This window comes from Phallusia mammillata, chromosome 7 (genome assembly GCF_965637545.1).
Source record: "Phallusia mammillata chromosome 7, kaPhaMamm4.hap1.1, whole genome shotgun sequence".
In the NCBI taxonomy this organism is placed as follows: domain Eukaryota; kingdom Metazoa; phylum Chordata; class Ascidiacea; order Phlebobranchia; family Ascidiidae; genus Phallusia; species Phallusia mammillata.
The window spans coordinates 21,176,793-21,197,257 of NC_137258.1; the positions used below are offsets into that span (position 1 = coordinate 21,176,793).

A 20,465-nucleotide genomic window follows, 5' to 3' on the forward strand; every position below is an offset into this window, starting at 1 on the left:
AGTGTGTTTTTTTATCATGTATTTTTTAAATGAATAGTTAGTTTTGTAAAACCTTCTGCAAAATGCACCTGCTGGGAAACTAGAAAGCAACATTATAATAAAAGGTTAATCAGTCGCAGCAGCTGTTATGTTGTAGCAAGCAATATTTGGTTGCTTTTTGTAAGATCAGCCATACACTAAACATGGATATGGTTTGTTACTTATGTACGCACGCTAACTACGCCTTGTTTTTCTGTTTCAGACATGCGTTAATTCCCTTCAAATCTGCCTCATATGTCGCACAGTGCATTAACGCTCGTGTTATGACACTTGCCCCGGATTAAGACCTTTCCATATTCGGCGCACCCCGGATCTTCCTACCAATAAAAGGCCACAAACGCCGTATGCTGTTGTCTTTACATTTGAACCACAAGCGCTGTTGCTAAGCAACTAGATCCCTCAGAATTGCGACGGATCAAACCGAATCTGTGTCTCCGGCTGCTTCCATGGCAAGCCTGCTTCGTTGTGTAGTGGTGGGCGATGGCGCAGTAGGCAAGACCAGTATGCTGATCAGTTACAGCAAAGGCGACTTTCCTGACGAATACGTTCCAACCATTCTCGACCAATACGCCGGTAAGGTTATCAGTATAAGTTGTTACATGTTTAACTGAATGGTCTATGCCAGGGGTGGGCAACCTGCGGCCCTCGGGCCACATGCGGCCCTTGATTCAAGGTTGTGCGGCCCGCGGAGACGCTTGAATTTGAAATGCACTGACAAACGAGTATATTTTTGAGCAGATTAATGCGCCGATGCTATTTTTTGCGACCTGACAATATGTGGCTAGAATCAAATGCGAATTTTACTCGTGGTTAAGCATATTTGGTAAGCAACGAAGCAAAATCACCTTGTGTTATACACAGGTGCGGCCCGCGAGCTAATTTTGGCTTTTGGTTTTGGCCCCACAGTAACAAAGGTTGCCCACCCCTGGTCTATGCCCTCAGGAATGGTACTAAACGTGCGACTTTTGTAAAGGACCGTGAGATTCTGTATTGCGCATTTGCAAGAAGTTGCTAAAAGTGTCACGAACTAGTCTGTGACCCCCAGGAATCGGCAATGTCTGTTTGAGAGTAACGCATTAGAAAAAGTTGGGTGTAGCTACTATTAATTTCTAACTAGTCCTCTTGTAGTCCATTTTTGCATCGTTATACTTGCATTTTTGATACTCACAAGCAGGTTTTTTTTAAGGTTTGGTTTGGGTGACCGCTAAGTAGTTTTAAGAGACCGCAAGTGTTTCATTTAAATACCAAAAAATCCAAAGTCCAAATTTTGGGAAACCTCTGGAGAAATTTGGGGGACCGTTTCGGAACTAGCTATTAAAAAAGGGAAGTAAACTCAATTGTTGCAGGCCTAAAAATAGTGAGCCTATTGTTTCAACTATGATTTGTGACGATTTTCACTATTGTTGTTTTGCCCGTACACCCTAATTTGATTTTCGAAGCAATATTGATCCGGTAATTCCCATTCCCGGTGGCTTATTCTCGGTAAATGACTTATCTTGTTACATTGAAACCTACGCAGTTTGCATATCTAATAAGGTGTCAAATGTGCTTAATCAAGCACATTTCCATTCGACACAAACATTGATCGCTTGTGCTATCGTTTTCACCATAGATCGTAAAACAAAAAATCCGCCTAATTAGAATTTATGTTTGAATAAAACTTGTTTGCTTTTTGCAAAATTAGGATGAAAGTATACCCTATTGTGTCTGGTCTTGTTTAAATTTTACCTAAAAAGGAAGATACTCACCACACAGGCCTCAAATTTAACGTCAGCATTTTGCTAAGCTGGATTAAAAGAAAACCGCGTTACTAAATTATTAATTGGCAGTCATCCTTTGCTTGTTTTACATGACACATACAGGGCCATCACGTGACGGGCTGGCTGCTATTAAATGTCGCTCTGTAGCCTACTGTGGTGTTGTAATTTCGTGATCGTGTTGTTCATGTGATTTAAACATAGCTGACCCATTGCCGTGGAGGTCACAATAGTGTATGATGTAACCAAAAAGAAAATTGTTGCGTTTTGACTGTTACCTAAAAAACGTTTGGTCCGCCATGGAGTGTGATTCTATATTTTCAAGAAGGACAAGTCTATACAACCTTGAAACTACTAAACTTCTATTTGTACAGTAACTTGGATTAGTATTCTTGCTAAGTTTAGCTCTTACGGTAAATTTCTTTGATAAAGAAAAATGTGTACAAATTCTAAGCTTGTCCAACTATGTCCAGCAGTTTAAAAGTTGTTTCCGATTAAGTAATAAAAAAACCTTTGTTGTTTATCCAATGAAAGCAATGTCAAAAAGTTGCGCGTGAAAATAAATTTCGGTTCTTCTTTTGTTCTTCAACGTTAACCTTCGACGGAAACGCTGTTGCATCACCACCGTATGTTTTAGCAAACGCTGTCACATCGCGAAATGACTATATTTAGAAAAGTTACCGCTTTGAAGCTGTACACACAGCAATGGAAAAGCCTTTGGTCACCAGACAATGGCATTATTCCAAAATTTAGATGGCTTTTGTTACATGCAATTACGCACATGCACATAAAAACCACAATTAAACTGATAGCAACTATGGTATTTTTACAATATTAGCATATTATGATGTTCGCATTATGATTAATATGAACTACCCTGACATTTGGCTTATTTTCAGCAGTATCATTTTACCAATATAGCAGCTGTGCTAATGACTGTAAATGGATTTTGATTCCGGTTTCGTAGAAACTGTAAAATTACTGTAGGGTTCATTGAACTGTCGGCTGTGACCAAAATGCTGAAAAAATATTCGAACATTGCATTCAGTGTACGGGTATTTTAAATATAGTTTTTTGCCTGTTTAAATTTTTGTTCGGATGTATTTTCTGTTTTTGAACATCTCTTAGCCTTTCTGCAGTGTTGCTAGAACTAGTGTTAGAATTTTTGGGGGGTGGTAAACGAAAGGTTTTCGATTTTGATTTTTGGGACACTAGGAAACCACGTACCATAAAATGCTCATTTTATCTGGTTCAGGCTACATATAATCCACTCATGGACAATTAGCTTTTGGGTCAGGAAATAAAATACAATATTTTCTGACTTTTAATACTGCTACTACTTGCATCTAAGATCTCAATTATAGTTTCCTTAACAAGCAATTCGTTTTTTTAGCAAAACACAAAACCTTATGTTTCCATTCCATACAGCCAACATCAACGTCGGGGGAACTCCCTATCTTCTCGAGTTGATTGACACAGCAGGACAAGAAGACTATGATCGACTTCGCCCACTGTCGTACAACAAGGCCGACATTTTTCTCGTATGTTACTCCGTAGTTGTCCCCTCTTCCTTCACAAACATCAAGGAGACCTGGATACCAGAACTTAAAGAGCACGCAGCCAATGTCCCATTTCTCCTGGTAAGCTTGTTACTGGCAACTTGTTATTTTGCGGAACCAGTGTTATAATACAACATAACTATACATCGGAACTTATAGTGCGACCATGCGACAAATTAACTTTCCAGACCAATTAGATATATTTGTTACAAAAACGTGTAGAAATTCGTGCATTTAAAATCTTTGCAATATGTTTAGTACTTTTAAAGGAATTGTGGAGCTCTAAGTTTTACGTTTTGTACTGGCAACATTGCTGTTTTAAAAGGGTCAGTGATTCAACGCGTGTTCCGAAATCCTACTATTTCGGCCGCAGCATTTCGTTCATTAACTTGACGAAAACTTTTAAGCTACGTGTTTGTTGGTGCTAAACTTTAGCTGACAAGATAATGGCTAAAGTCAAGCTAGGTGCAAATTTGAACATGACTTTAGTCCATCTCAAAAATGATACATTTATTCCCAATGGGTAAATTTGGCAACTATTTTAGTAACACTAAACCATCGAGCTATTACATAATAAGTAAGCTGTGAAAAGTCCACACTGTTTCGAGGCGACACTAGCCAAAACGGTAAATGTCTTGTCATCAGCTGCGTTGATAAAACCTTATAGTTCAAAACAGTGTGTACTGTGTGTAGCTTATTTAATTTTCCGAGTTTTTTATGTGTATATTAATTTACCATCATAAAAAAGTTCCGAAATACATAATTAAAATCTTGCTTTAGCTTTGAGCTTCACCCAAAGAAACCTTTACCTTCATCAAAAAGTATTTTAGTCACCAAACTATCATGCGTGGCCTGATCTCAACCTTTGTTTACAACGAACAAGGGTTTTGGACTCTGCTTAGCTTGCTTCTACGAAACTGCGTTAAACTAATTTTAGTTTTCTCAACTTTTGTATTTCCGTGTGCGTGACGACAAAACATGATGCAAACGTAAACGTTAGTTTTGAAACGTGCAGTTTACTTCTTACCACTCAAAGGTAGAACCAACTTTACCTGCTGATGTACAGTTGATGTTTTCATTAAGAGTAAAACTTTTATAGGTTTCTATACAGCCAATCCTATACTTGAAAATTACAGGAAGTTGAAAAGTCTATTTTACAGTTCATTGCACAAAGATAACTTACAAACCCGATGTGAATAGTTGAATGTCTGTAAATACACAGTTGAGATATGAATGGTGCCTCTTAATAGGTACAACTTTATCTTTCATTCTTTTTTTTCCTGCAAATCACGCAGAACTACAATCTACCACGTTTCAAAACCCAACTGCATATAAAAGACGTTTATATTTATGTTTCAAATGAGAAACTGTAAGTACATTAGCATGTACTGTAATTATGCAAAGTTCTACATATTGTATTGGGGTTATTAGGCTTTAAAGCAGCATTGCATTGCATAACGTTATGCCATAATGTTTTAGGTTGGTGGGGTACCACAATGGATTTTTCACGACTGTAAAAACGTTGAAAAACACTGGCATATCGATTGTATTATGTAAAGGGGAACGTAAGTAGATTTTCATGATTAAATTGATATTGAATGTAAAAAACAAATAGCTGTGCACCTTTTGGTATGCGACAAGTAATTTACCGCATATCCGATACAGCATAAAGAGGGATGTGACACTACAAAATGAGTTTAAAGACAAGAAAGGCGTCTTTCAGTGCAAAACTATACTGGCAGTACTTAAATTACACTGGATGCATTTACTGGGTTATATTCAGACTCAGAGCGGACGCGTTAACGTGGGGACCTCGTTATGCACATGACGTCAATTAGTAGACAGAAAAATTGCGTCAGTGGTATATAGTGTACACACTGTATACTGTCTAATACACCGATAGAACTAGACACTGGTAATAGTTCGTGAACTTACACGTGAAGGTTTAGACATTATTCTGGACATTTGGCGTCAATATTAAATTCAACTAACCCTTTTGACCCTGTTGGCAATGATACTATTTATGGACTTAAATACTTCTATTATGGTTTGGATCGATAATGCTGGTCACGTTATTTTTGTACAAGCGTCCGTTTCAGCAAAACCTCGTTCAGATAATTGTGTTTAGATTTTTAAAAATATGTTCGTAAAAAGTCCGTTTTGTTAAGGACCTGCCCGCATGCCTTGTTTAAACGAAGTGTTTAGATGGACATAAAATTTCAACTTTTTCCGATTAACATATCTAATGAATAAGTTGAAAAGATGGAACTCAGTCACTTTTATGCTTCTGATTTGATATCATATCTAAAACCGTCTAATTAGCAAAGTGTGCTGATACAATATCAACATTTTGAAAACTTAACAACTGCGGTAGCCAAACAAAATTAACTTTTGCATTTCTTGGTAGGTTGGCACTCAAATTGACCTGCGAGACGACGCTAGGCAAATCCAGGAACTCCATAAACGAAAGCTAAAACCGATCACGAAAGAGCTTGGCCAGAAGCGAGCAGCCAAGTTAGGTGCAGCTTGCTACAAAGAATGCTCTGCAGTAACCATGGACGGTATTAAAGAGGTTTTTGACGAAGCCATTCACACAATCCTCTCGCCGCCAGAGAAATATGATAGGAACGACAAACGGCGCTGCGTTGTCTCATAACGACTCCTAGTGTTAATATGATTTGTGACCAATTTGCTGCGATGGCTCGCCGGTTCTAAAGCGACGGTTTTGCGAAGATTTATTTACTGTTTTAAGTTTTTTAAGTGAAACTTTATTCGTTTTGTTTTTCGTATTTTATAAACGGTTTGGAATGCGTCGCCAACAACACATTTTGAACTGATTTACACATATACCAAAGTGACAGGCATTTTCAAATATTTTTTTCTTCTTCGCATGGTAAAGAAAAAGTATTGATGTTATACTCCTTTCCGTATTTCGTCCCCTGCAAGTAAACATGTCCGCTTTACACTGATCACACAACGAATTTAAAAAAACAAAGACATTTTTAAGCATATTAACTATGTTAAAAATTTTCTTAGAGTTTGATTTGATACCAGACGAAAAAAACATACTCTCTCGGTTTAAGATAGGCTACTTGCAATGGTAGGCTGGGCTAAATTTCAGTAGGTCGTTATCTTTTTACTATTCTGACAACCAACGACGACTCAATGATATGTTCTTTGGGTTGGAACACAGTGCGTTATAACGTAACAAAAACCAAAAAACTGTTGAAATATTAACACAAATAATACTTACTTTCCATCTGAACTTGCATAGCCTATAATTGCTGAATAGATAAGGTACGACAACTTTGCACAATAAATGAAAACGGCAAAGCATCGACATACACACTTGTTTATTGTGTGCCTTTAACTGCATGGTATCCGTTTGCGCATGGTGTAGTTCTATTACTTACTTGTTTCCAATACAAATGCATTCAAGTGTTGGCGTACAAGGCTTCTAAGACTTGCATAGCCTACTCTTGGCACAAGAATTAGTGGTTATACTGGCAGACGCACAGTTGGGGTGCTGCAATACTGTCATGATTGTATAGATTTATGATGTAGCTCAGTTGTCTCCAGTAGTGATGTACCGAATCTTCCTCCAATGGTATAATTCCGAGGCCGAATTGGGCTAAAAAACCCTTTCTAGTGGATGTTTTTAACTAAACCTTGTGTTGTTGATGCGGCAAAACTCATTTATTACAATCCAAAACCACCCTTACCAAAAGTAAGCTAAACAAAATACATGGCAGACAAGATGGTTCGTGTTTTCTACGTACAACATTTAGTAAATTTATAAGGTTTTAATTTGGCCATATTGAAAGTCTAGACTTTTATTATATTCATTTCATTAAAAAACTTCGGTTTCGGCCAAAACATCGTCAAAACGTTTACTAGGCCGAGATGTTTCGAATAACCTAAACTTCGGTGCACCACTACAGCATCCACCCTAAGTTCGGTGCCACAACAGGGCTTAAACCACAGAGGAAAATGGTTCAGTGATGTCGACCCAGTGTCACTATATCAATATAAAAGCATCTTAAGGGATGTCAAACTCATGGGGCTTCGAGGGCCACATTGCAGTTGGAAATTATGCCAAGGGCCGCATGCGATTTTTAATCTAGTTTTACAAACTTTAACCAGGGAAGCACAACCTTTTCGCCACGACGGCCGCATTGCAGATCCTTATTTCACCTTGTTTTAAAATTACAGATGTAAAGAAATAGTTTTATATCATATGTATACCATTTATTGACGCCCCAAAAGCCCAGACTAATTTCCAACTTGATGCACAGATTGAGCTGCACCATGTGAAGATCAGTCTTAACTGATTATGACGTCATAATCTATATTATGATGCTTGTGGTACCTGTTTTTTCGCATTGTTTGTACACAAACAATACTCTTTTCAGTCACACAAAATCTGTTTAGAGCAGTTTGAAAGTCGAAATATTTGGCAAATGAGTTTTATTTACGTCACGGCCGCCAGTACATATAATGTATTTTAATAAACATGTTCACGGCCGCACAAACTCGTCTCTGTGGCCGCATGAGTCCGTACGGCCGCAAGTTGTGCACCCCTGACTAAAACTTAACGCTTTTTTTAGTTAGAGGAACGGTTTTACTATTGTTTTTATTCATATTAATTTTTATTTCTTTATTAAAGTTCTGTAAATGTCTGTTTAATGAATAGCTTCAACTTTGAATAGTTAAAAAATTATTATATTTGCATAAAAATCTGATGAAATACTACAATTTTTGTTGATTGTTTGAGGGCCGCATTAGAGGGCTTGGTGGGCCGCATGCGGCCCGCGGGCGGACGTTTGACACCCCTGCCTTAAGCCATAGATGGTAAGTAAGTTGCAGGCATTGAATTTTCATTGTTGACGCAAATCTACTGTATATTTTTTATGCCATGTGTACATAATTACTTGATATAGTAATCTACCCCTGCAAGTGTATTTTTGCTAAAATTTGACCCCCCCCCTGGAAAAATTTCTGCCGGCGCCCATGAATACGGCCCATCTCTTGTCCACAACTGCAATGATGAGGCCTTATAGATCGAAACAGTGTGCACTGTGATTGGTTATAATGCTTTTGGATTGAATTCTTCTTTTCCTACCATAAAGCTAACTTGTTTTCCAAACTGTTTTCCACATACTTTCGAAAAAGTGTTCGGCACTGATTTATTACTGTGATGACCGATAAATTACAGTTATACATTAGATATACAAGCACTTCTCCGGTAAACAGAGTTTAAACAACATAGTGTCATTCTAAAAATAACACATTTGAACTAGTTTCTAATGAATAACTAATACAACGATTCAACATGAAAAACACTCCAAGGAACACATTGGCAAAACACACACAAAAAAGCTAGAAAAATGTTTAAAACATAAGGATATGAAAGATTATAAACTACTTGAAACTTGTACATAAAAACATGATGTTATTAAGTGAATAATCAGTGTATGAGTTGCAATGATATGGCTCATAGAAAATGTATATTACTTTGTTTGTGTTTCATGAAATCGTCTCAAACTACAACTGGTTACTGAAAAATAGAGTAAAAAAATGTACAATACAGGAACAGATAAGCCCTACAATAATTGTAGAAAAAAGTAACAATATTTTAGTTCTATTTACAATATTTATGGACAGCACAGTAACAAAAAGTTAAACAAGTGTCATTAAAAATGTAAAAGTGAAAAGCTGAACCGATGTTTTGTGCTCTTTTCCAATTGCCAGCGAGTTAGTACAATCCCAAGACGGTGGATTTCTAAAAAAAACACTTTTTTAGTATATTGTAAATTATAGGTTGTTGTAACGTTTAGGATTTTTGTACAACAGTTTAAATATTGGTTAAAGTGTGCATGCTTAATATGACTGCAGATATTGAGTGAAAATTTATACTCACAGGAAGTCTCTGTCTTTTCTCTTCATCAAGTAATTCTCGTTTACCAGCCTCTGTGAAGTCACAGTCTCTCAACCAAAACTCTTTAGCTTTGTCTAAGCATGCATGAAGAAATCTGGCACCATCATCTTCAAGTTTGTTGTAACTTAAATTCAGAATTTCCATCTGTGCAACACAGTTATAATTTTAACATCATTTTGATATTAAGTATACTGAGATGGCCAAGCTTTTCTTGTCCATACAACCTGGCTGTTTAACAGTTCTTTTAGCAACATTTACGTTTTATGCTGGGGGTGGCCAATTCAAAGATGAGTTTTGCTTTTTGTTTTTAACAACAGTAAAAAATATTTTTTACAAGCTGACAGTTAAATCCAGCATTTAGTTAGAAAGGTAATATTTAGGGCAGAAAAAAGGGAATTTAACTAAAATTTTGGTTTTATTTCACCAGGAAATTGAAAAATACTATTTTTGAAACATCCTGAGCTATTACTTACTTGGTGATTGTGGTCCATTCTTCGAAGACCTTTGCAAAACCCATGTGCCCCTTGTTTCTCAATTCCACAATGACTGAGGTGGAATACCTTGAGCTTGTCCAATGAGGGGGCTAAATGTTTGACACCATCATCTCCAATGTTGTTTTTGCAAAGTTCAAGGCTTACCTGTTTCTGCTCAAAACAAAATGTAATTGTGACAATTGCACAATGTGAAGAATCCAGTAGTTGTACTGGTCATTTTAAAAGTCATCTGGAATTAAAAGTTTGTCTGAATTTCTTTTATTATAAATGTATATTTTTATTTATATATTGCAATGCCCAATCCAGTATACACAAGTTGGACCACAAAAAAAAGAAAAAAAAAATTGAATTTATCTTACTGGAGGTTTAATTTTTTGCAATCCATTGCTTAAATGCACCATTCCTGGTGCAGTAATGCCACAGTTTTTCACTTTTAAGCGTTCCATGCTGCTTATACCCAGAAAAATAGACGCAAACTCCATGCCTTCGTTTCCAAAAGGGTTGTCACTTAGATCAAGAAGCTTCAACTAATAACATTTGTACAAGATAGTTATCCAGTATTTGTGTGATGGACTTAGACTAAAGCCTTTCCTACAATACTATGAGTTAGTAGATGTATGTGTGGTAAGTTAGCGGAACAAATAATACATAAGACATACTGGAAAAATATCTAACACTCTGAAAACAATTTTTAGGACCAAACAACAAGCCTGCTTTTGGTAAATTCTGCCATAGTTAAACACTGCCGTATTTTACGGACCATAAGGCACAATTTAAATCATTTTTTTTCTCATAAATTGATCGTGCGCCTAATGTATGGATCAAGTAGTGCTTTATTGCCTACACTCCAAACCAGTATCGATACTATTATTATATAAATATACCACTATATTTAAGAAAAGTTACGAAAACAAATTCAGAGCTTTCCGTTATTCCGGGTGGGTTAACCAAAGAACTTCAGCCGCTAGATATTGGTATCAACAGATCATTTAAGGCTAAACTGCGAGTTGCGTGGGAGCATAGAATGATAGACGGTGAACACATGTTTACTAAGACAGGGAGACAACGACTCCAGGTTTGGTAAAACCAAAACCATATTGAAAGAGTGGGTTTCTATATGCCATTCTTTACACAGTAATTGTACTTGTTGGAAACAGGCAACTCAAAATGAGTTTGCCAATGAAATTCTTTTCAAACTGGTGCCTGTTCAAATTATCCACTCTTTTATTATCCGATGCTCGAATACCCTTTACAACATTACAGTAGTTAAAGATTAACCTGCTTTCACATGTGTAACACATTGCTTCTGGCCAGCAATATAACTTGTCCTGTTTATTTTGTGTGTAAGCAGAACATTGGACATTTAAACACATATAAAAGTTAGGTACATCACAAATCACAATAAAATGCAAACAACCAATAAAAGCAACTTTCCAATGTTACTTATGTTGTTTCCCTTAAACGTTGATAAACTACATATTTACAGAACCTTAAATTAGAGCTTTTGTAACATAATCTTACTTTGATTTTTGCTCCAAACTTTTGTTATTTTCGGGTTACAAATTTATGGTGTCCCTAACTTATTCAACAATTACATAAAAACTGCATCACACAGTAATTACGATTGATTTACCTGAAGACTGCATGGTTGATGTGCTGCAATGAGGAATTTGACTTGTTGCTGGTGTAATGAAATCTAGAAAAAAATATATTTTGATGGAAATGAAGTGTTGTGTATTGGCCCTGAAACTGCTGGGTGATGTACTTTAGCAAGTATAGCCAATTTAACCCAAAAAATTTAAGCATGTTTTTACCAACAGATGGAAGAGCGTTGAATAAAAAAATTGTCACAGGCAGTGCACACCGTTACAACAATTCGGTTGAACTTTAAGTTTGGTTAGTGTATTTTGTAAAAATCAGCGAAAATTGGATTGTAAAATTGTAAATAAATACTGACCTCCGTCATTACTGTTTGAAAGCAACAATCCACAGAGAAATCGTCGAACCATTGACCAATGATCTTCTTGAACAACAGTTGGAACTATTTGAGAAAATTCCTCATGTGGCAAAAACTTGCTAATGTAAGTAGCAGCAAAAATATCCTGAAATGGCTGATGTGTAAAGCGGAAGACTGAATCACCTTCAAACAGTTTCCGAGTTGGAAAAAAGACGTTTCCAATGGCTTTTACAAGAAAATCCTGGACATGTACATCCTTGAGTCCTTCCTTTGCTAAATCAGCAGCAGTAAATACTGCTGATTCTGAAACCATACCATCATATGCCACCTTTCCAAGTGGTCGTACCAGGTCTTTAAGATCATAACCTTTGGTATGGTCAGAGTACTTAAGCCCATCTAATACCGCTTGGAAGGCTTGGGTTAGTGATATAAGCTTGTCCATGCCCCCGAATAATCCAGCATAGATAATCAATTGCAAGTAAAGTGGATTGTGACAAAAGTCAAGTAGTTGTGGTGAGTTTAATGTCAATGTTTTCCATAGTTCTTCAAATTTTTCCCCTGCAAGTAATTGCAACAAGTTCTTTATATTTTCTGTGGATAATGGGCGAATATCAACCTTGCTCTCAGGTTGAAGCTCTGATGGTAGTGAAAGAATTGAATGAGGACGAGTTGTGAAAATAATCATAGCTTTGCTCAAAAACTTTTTGCAACATAGATTTGCTACGAGCTGCTGAACTGATAAGGGAGTGTCGTAGGAAGCATCAAGGGGTTTTTCTTTATTTAGTGACCAGTCTGCTTGATCATAACCATCAAAGACAATCACACATTTACCCTGATTTTTAGTCATCCATTCAAAAGCATCATCTCTAATTTCTTTGTCGACATCTTTGAATGGAAAGTCTATCAGCAACTGTCTTAGCGTAAGCTGAAATTTGTAGCCCAAATCTGTACATCGCATGAAAAGCATGAAGTATTTGCCAGACATGACCAACCTTTTGGACATTGTGGTTTTGCCACAACCAGGAGGGCCAATCAATGCCAAAAACTTCATCTTCTTAACATCAGTCAATAGTTTGTCAAAATCAAATATACATTGTTTATATCTATCCATTAATGGTGGATGGATAATGGGAACTGATGTTTGGTTGATATCAAAACCACGAAAAACTAACTCATCATTAAGTTTATCCAACTGATGCTTTTTTACTTCATCTGCTGCTTTTTGAAGTCTCACATCTATAACACAATCACTGGTCTTAAATCATTTCTTATTGCTACAGCTACACTTTTTTTATTTCTTATATCAACTTTTTGTGTCACCTAATGATAATATTTGTCATATTTATACTACAGAGTTAATTAAAGAAAAAAACAACTAAACGAAAAAAAAAGAAAACACACCTTTAGATTGTTGGTCACCCAATCCTGGCTGCTGTGCATGAACATGATGTGATTCACCAACAAACACATTCTGCGATAAAATCAATTTTGGGAAAAAGGATAAAACTAAAAAAGTCATTAAGACCAATAAAGTTATAGACAGACCTTTTTTAGATAATATAACTTAACATTTTAAAATTGAGTGGTCACACTACAATTAATTACAAGATTAAAAAAACTAATGTGCTATTCTTTACACCCCAACATCTATCCTTTTTCTTGTGGTTGTAGCCAATTTTTAAAAACAGTTTGTTTTTTGCAACCAACAGAAAAAAATACCTGGTTGTAACCAAAAGTTTTATGTTAGAAGTTTTTATGTTGCAACCAACAGAAATTTACAAAGTTACCTGGCCTACTATGTTGATTTGTGATGTTTCTTGATTTTCATCTGACATGACTTGAAAAAAGTAGCAAAATAGAAATAAAAACTGTGTCTTGCGAGACTTATGAAACAGAGTTTAAAATGTCAGAGATGGGCAAACAAATCTGTGCACATGAAACTTCTGTTAATCATCTACTTCTACAGTACACTATTCCGACGCAATCCCGGCAAACCGCACACCCAGACGACACACAAAACGTAACATATGTTTTGTCCTATAACAAGTAAAAGCTCACGCCTGTATTAAGTCGAGCACAAAGAATTTACAATTGTAAAAAATGTTTTTTTCGGGACATACCCAAACATAACTACGGACAATCTATTCAGCGAGACGTGGGAAAGTGCATTTAGCTCATAAATTTATGTGATTTTATCTTTTTTGAAAAGTCTGTTTTTGATCGCTTGGTATAGAAAGTGTTTAACAAAAATGTCGTTCAACTGGTGTTAATGTTAAACAAAAATACTAGTTGTTTATATCCATAACTTGTATTTTCGCTGACGTTTCGTCCACCAGAACGGTAGGACTTCTTCAGAGCAATGAATGACGAATGCAAGCAACAAGCGGAAGGCGCAAGAACAGCGTGATACCATGAAAAATAATTATATTATAACAAAGGCCATCCGAAAAGAGTAGCGTCCGTTGCAAAACGATGAAGGGGCACTAATGTCCGAAATTTGATGGATTGGTCGGGCGTCTTGGGTGGATTCCTTTTCAAACCGTTGGTACATCGAGCTGTCCCCTAGGAGCGATTGAGCCCAAGTTCGTAATGTAGTCTATCCAAATCTGATGTGGCCATATTCTTTTTTGATGGTACCGATATCGACTGCCTTGACATACCTTCTGACCGCTGATAGACTCGCTTCATTATAATCTCTTCTGATAATAGAAAATGCTGTACAGGCGTTTTCGTCCACCAGGTTGCATATTTAACAAAAATGTCATTCAACTGGTGTTAATGTTAAACAAAAATATCCTACCGTTCTGGTGGACAAAACGTCAGCGAAAATACAAGTTATGGATAGAAACAACTAGTATTTTTGTTTAACATTAACACCAGTTGAACGACATTTTTGTTAAATATGCAACCTGGTGGACGAAAACGCCTGTACAGCATTTTCTATAGAAAGTGTTGTTCGCCATTTTTTTACGGCAAGTTTTACTTTCGTTGAATTAAGATTTAGTGTAGAATTAATGTTTTCGTTTGATTTTTCCAAGATTTTGCATTCATGTATTAACTTCTTGTGCTTTCTACCGCGACCGCGTCAAAGCTGCATCACAAAATAGGGTAATCACCTAACTGAAAATCATCTAAAAAAACTCGTTCATGGAAATACCACACAAAAATATTACTTTTGCTGATTTTCACAAGCAAATACAAAATATTAGCAATAGCCTTTGTTCGCAACGTAGATTAATGCTTTATTATGGAGATAATTTTGTTTCGTTTGGAACTGCAAAATTGGCAAGATTGAAGAAATTGTTTTTCACTTGGTGCGCTTTAGGACTTTTTTTAAAGTCGACTTTATTATATGCGCCTCTTTGCAAAAAATTAACGTTTTGTTTGAGTTGTTGCTCACAAAACATTATCAAATTAAAACAAAGCTTTAATGTTTTTAAAAATGCAAAAATACATTTTTACGGTACGAGATTAATCAAGCGTAGCACTTTATGTTTAAAAATGTAAAACTTATGTTTTTGTGCTGAATTGCGGTATTGCACACCTTTTTCAAAGTATTCACTGTGCATCGAAATTTATGTTTGTAATTAAATTTTGTTTTTTTGTTGCCTTCCACGTCACCGACTTTAATACTTGCTTTTCGTTATTTTTTATACAAGGATTAGTTAACTCTACGATATGTTTTTAGGCCAATACAGTTACAGTTACCCATTATTGTTGCTTAGTGGTAACAAAAAAACTTAAACAAATACAGGCTGAAAATACATTGTAAAGAAGAACAACTTTCTTATCACTCAGGCTGGCACACGTGTTTGACTTCATGACCTTTATATGGCCCCTATGTCGTCCATTCTTTGCATTTGCATGTCATAATCGTATGCGAAACTGCACATAAATACCATGATGATGGATATGGTGTTTGTTGAAGATGCATGCATTGTGTTTTGATATAAACAAACACAAATGTGTGCAAATATTTTCTAAAGTTTGTGTTAGTGTTGATTAAAGTAGGGTGGTAGACCAGAGACTTTAAAAACATGGGGATGTGTACTTACAGTTGAAAATGATTATGAACGCAACTACTCACCTCTATATGTAGGAAATGCATAGTTCAACCTCTGGAACAACTGTCATTGAAACCTTCTTTGGGGATAACTTTTTGATAGCAACTCCCTCTGGTTTAGGAAGTGGACATAGATTTTGACCACATATACAGGAAGGCTGTTTTTGAATCTCTGTGACTAAACCAGGAATTTTGAATGTTTTTTTAAAATTGGGATCCGCTGTGTTTTTGTCTACCTCATGCTATGCTATTATTGGTAAGGTTTAAAACTTTGGTTTTCTATTTTGCTTTGAAGTGTTGTAGATCTATTCGAGATTGGAAATGGGCTGAAAATTCCAATGCCTTGCACCAAAATTCCCTGAAATGGATATCCCTGGTTTGCCAGGTGAATTTCCTAAGGACTGACTGCAGCAATTCATTAAAGGTGCCATATTTATTATTGTTTTGCCACAGTGTTTTTATGTTGTGGGAGGAACGAGGTAATTCTTTTTGAGGGCATTAATGTAGAGTAATAGAGTTATTTCTAACGGCTATTTAAATTATATTATTTTTTTTCGTACACTGCTTTTATGTCATTGCAGGGTGACAATGTGTCTTTTGAATACAAATACGGAATCGTGGCCTCTTGATGTGCCCATTTTGATATTATGACCATCACTTGTGTTACAATAGATGTGTTGTTTCTGTTTTTGGATTTTAGACACTGTCAGTTGTGTTCTTGTCAATTTTATTGGATATCTTGTCGCTCAAGTAAGTTTTAATCATTTACAAATATATAGAGTTTAGTATTTGACTGTACTTATTTTATCAGTACTTATTCTTTGTTTGGATAGGTTCTCCAAAAATATTGTTACACAAACTTTGTTCCTCCATGGTTGTAACTGTTTTTCCCCAAAAGTGTTAAATATTTTAAAATTTATTATATTTTTACAATTTTATAATAAAATTTAATGGTATGTTTGTGTTATTTCAACTAAGATAGTTTTAGTATTTAGAAGTGAAGTTTAGACCTCCATATAAAAGAACTGAATTTTTTCAGGGATATTTAGAAACTGTTTTATCCTTGCTTACAGTGTCATGGTGCAGTCTCTCAGCATCAAAACTATTTGTGTATTAATTCACTCCGAACTCCAAACAACTACCTATTACACACCATGGGGTATTTTTGACATATCAATTTGCTAGGATTGTAAGTTGAATCCAGTTAATCGCATAACCAATTTGTTTACGGTTAACTGGATTAAACAATAAGATGATGGCCGTATGTTCTTAAGCAGATAAGCAATTATATGGTATGATGCTCAAAAACCACCAGCCAAGAGAATGCATGTCTATGCTTATATTTTTGAGCATCAGCAACTGCCACACATATACTTTAAATGTAAAGTCTCATAATTTGAAAGATTGTTGAGAAACGTTTTTATGTTATCTGTCCTCAAAGCTGTACAGTGTACAGGACGAATATGATCTTATTTGTTACCAAAACAGGATAACCCATCATTTTACACTTGCGGATTAATTTCTTGAATATTCTTGTGTGTCGCTAAAACAAGCAATTCTGTCAGTAAGCGCAACTTGAAAAAACGGATCGTTATCTATTATTGCACGTTTCCCTCTTATAACGTATTGATGCGTTTAATACTGTTTTTTTCTCAAAATGCGTACGCAAACTTCGAATGGAATGTTTAATGATTGTTGCTTATTTATCTGGCACAGCCAATTAATTAAGGTTAATGTCATGCCGCAACGCCTCAAAACCAAACGGAGATTTGTACCATACCGTCGAGTTCCTCAAAAGCTACTTGCTTTGAGCGGTCACCCTTGACAGTTTTTCAGGTTTAAAAAAAATCCCATTTACGACACGACCCCATGTGTTTGTGCGACACTCCTGGCAGAACGTAAAAGTCGAAACGAGTCACATCTATAAATACCCAGCCAATCGGAACGCACCGAAGTTGTTGATCACATTTCTTTTGTTGTGGGTATCGCTTCAGCAATCCAAATAAGGTGTCCAGCCCAGCCAAATAAGGCGTCAAGTTTGTTGGTTACGTCGCTGTACGCGCTCGTAATTATAGCGCAGGTGGCGTAATGTAGTTCTTGTTGTAACCGATAGTTAAAAAAACGTCGTTTGTTTGCACGCTGCCGTGAGGTTTAAGTTTTCCCTCCTATGATGCTATGTCCTTCCCTCCTATTATCCTCTGTCCCTATTATGCTCTGTACACTTCGCAAGCGGCGTATGTTTGCTCCTTAGACGTACGAGGTTACGCCACACGCTGTTTGCAGACTAACTTGTGTTGCAAGGCAAAATGAACATGTTGCATTCATTCGCGTTTTTTTTTGCAGCAGTTTCATGATCCTGTGGCACTGATGTAGTAGTTTTTGTACTATTATGTACCTTTTTTATGTCCAGTTTTATAAACCACTGTTAAAGGAATGACAATTTTGTCGTTTTCAAATCCCAATCATCAACCGCATTAGGATTGTTTAAACCTAAAAGTGGCGCAAAAATATCTCCAAGAACCACAAATCTCTAGTTTTTGGCGTATGTTTTCAGCCTATTTTAATAGCAAACCAATATCCAAAAACTAAACCCATTGCACTCTAAACTTAATCAACTCATATGGATATGACTTTAAAGCAAACCGGAGAAAGCAGTAACATTGACATAAGATAAAACCCGCAACGCGCCCTTAAAAAGATCGTCGATTCGGTAAAGTGAAGCACAGTGTGGAAACTTGGTTTAGAGGTAATCGGGTGTTATGTTTCATCGGTTGACGTAATGCTAGTAACAGTCACGTACGCAGTACGACGATAACGCAATGTTTAAATAAACGACGTCTGTTTGCCCTCAGTTTGTGGTTTGTCGCCACTATAACACGCACTGACTTTAATACTGATTGACGTTTCGTTCTGTAGTTAAAAAGTTGTTCCTTCCTTAAATAAAACTGTCCGGTTATAGCCTACTACCTTTCCGCAATCCTAACGTATCTTGGCTTTTTTTGCAAACTACATTTTAGTTGTGAGATATTGCTGACTAAGGATTTTAGGTGTATGATTTTTTATTTGCGACATCCATAAAGTTGACCTTAGAATTCTGTGGCATTTAAACCATGTCACTCCGTGTGGAAAGAGTGCCATAGTTCAGGTGATATTAAATTACCTGTTGTCATTAGACAACGGAACCTTATGGTTTAAAACCGAACTACCCAAGTGTAGCCTACCATCAGTGACAAACAACAGTCAACTGGACGCGGAAGTCGTTGGTAGCTGATGCTTTTTGTACCTGACCGTGTTCTAGTCTTGTGCACGTTCGTATGGAACATGAGCTAGCTTGCAATCTGTACGTTTTCAGAAACTAATTGTAATTAAGTTTAAGTTAAAACACAGATAACAATATGGCGTTTGTTACAAACTGTATGCTGTTATCTTAAACCATTCGTGGAACCATTGCTGTGTTAGATGTGCAATGTTACATATGTGTTTTCACAGCCGATACATCAATGTCACTATTTCTTGGGACGTTACGAGGTGTAGTCTATGTTAGTAATGTAAACAGCCAATTGCGTCCATACCCAATGTACAACGATATAAATAAGCGTTCAAAGAAGAATTTCGTATTCTTTTTCACTATAAAGCGGTTCTTACGCCATTGAGGTTCGTAGCGTGCCAACAGCGTGAACTTATAATGCTATCCCCGTGACTGGAAAAAATTATCTTGCTTACTATATGTAAGGGGCGTTTTGTGGGCGGGGAAAACAAACCTTTTTCGCTGGCGACTTTATTCTTGCCGTATATTGGTTTTGGATTGACATCTCGCAACCGCAGAAAACCAGGGCAAGCTAGGGTATTCAGTAGGACTGGTTAGACTATTAAGTAGGACGCTTGTTTCAAAACTGGTCTATAACTGATTGTGTTTAATGCAACTTTTGTTGGTATATTTTCAACATTTTGAAGTTATTACGCGGTATTGCCTCCCCGAAAAAGTGAAGTGTATTTAATTGCCCCAACCGATGTGGTTTATTGTCTTATATAACAGCGATTTTTGCAACATACGTTTTCATGTTTTATCTGAAAAGAAGCCTATAGTCCTTTGAAATGCGCCCGCGTTTTCGGCTATCTAGCAATTTAGCAGTATGTGTGCAAGTTTACCCATCTAAAGATAGATAGTAAGTTGTTTCGCTTGAGTAATTTTAAAATCCGAACAAGCAGCAAACACGTTGTGGTCATATGATTGGGCGTTATGTGGGTGTGTCTCGCAAGAGGAACTAAATTTAAACGCAGTCCAGCTGTAACGGAAACCACTAGACTGATAATTCCTTTGAAATCTTTAAAGTTATTCATTTGTTGGATTCTTAAGATATTGGGCATTAGAGGGAATATAACCTTGCCACCTAGTTACATTCATAAACAATATTGTTTTTTCTTACTTTAATTATTGTTTTTTCTTACTTTATTGCTCAATTATACACTTTTTGTAAAATAGTAAAGAGGCCCTCGGCACGCAAACATTAATTGAACAGAAATAAAATGAGTATCTCCTAATCAATTTTCCAGTGGCCAGACAGTGAGATGAAAACGAGACGCCATAAATTTAACCCGATATCAACGCAATGTATATCGAATCGAAACAAGCATTACGCGCCTAGCAACTTTGCAGC

The 20,465-nt window shown here is 36.4% G+C and overlaps 2 protein-coding genes across 3 annotated transcripts; one reads left to right on the forward strand and one right to left on the reverse strand.

The window, feature by feature from the left end:
• Positions 1 to 219: 219 nt before the first annotated feature.
• On the forward strand, positions 220 to 6,807 carry LOC145238693 (rho-related GTP-binding protein RhoQ-like). Its single transcript, XM_080101938.1, has 3 exons — positions 220 to 612; positions 3,225 to 3,436; positions 5,763 to 6,807. Exons 1-3 carry the CDS (start codon positions 486 to 488, stop codon positions 6,009 to 6,011), a joined length of 588 nt encoding a protein of 195 aa, XP_079958064.1. The 5' UTR covers positions 220 to 485; the 3' UTR covers positions 6,012 to 6,807.
• Positions 6,808 to 8,524: 1,717 nt separating this feature from the next.
• On the reverse strand, positions 8,525 to 13,726 carry LOC145239486 (ribonuclease inhibitor-like). 2 transcript variants are annotated; one of them, XM_080102818.1, is made up of 6 exons: positions 11,745 to 11,803; positions 11,421 to 11,483; positions 10,147 to 10,314; positions 9,767 to 9,937; positions 9,276 to 9,437; positions 8,525 to 9,137 (listed from the first exon to the last, which is right to left on the reverse strand). In XM_080102818.1, exons 1-6 carry the CDS (start codon positions 11,751 to 11,753, stop codon positions 9,111 to 9,113), a joined length of 600 nt encoding a protein of 199 aa, XP_079958944.1. In that variant the 5' UTR covers positions 11,754 to 11,803; the 3' UTR covers positions 8,525 to 9,110. The 2 variants fall into 2 exon arrangements, with proteins under 2 accessions (XP_079958944.1, XP_079958943.1); XM_080102817.1 differs by lacking the exons at positions 8,525 to 9,137; positions 9,276 to 9,437; positions 9,767 to 9,937 and adding exons at positions 13,146 to 13,215; positions 13,532 to 13,726 and having other exon boundaries at positions 10,247 to 10,314; positions 11,745 to 12,980.
• Positions 13,727 to 20,465: the final 6,739 nt, after the last annotated feature.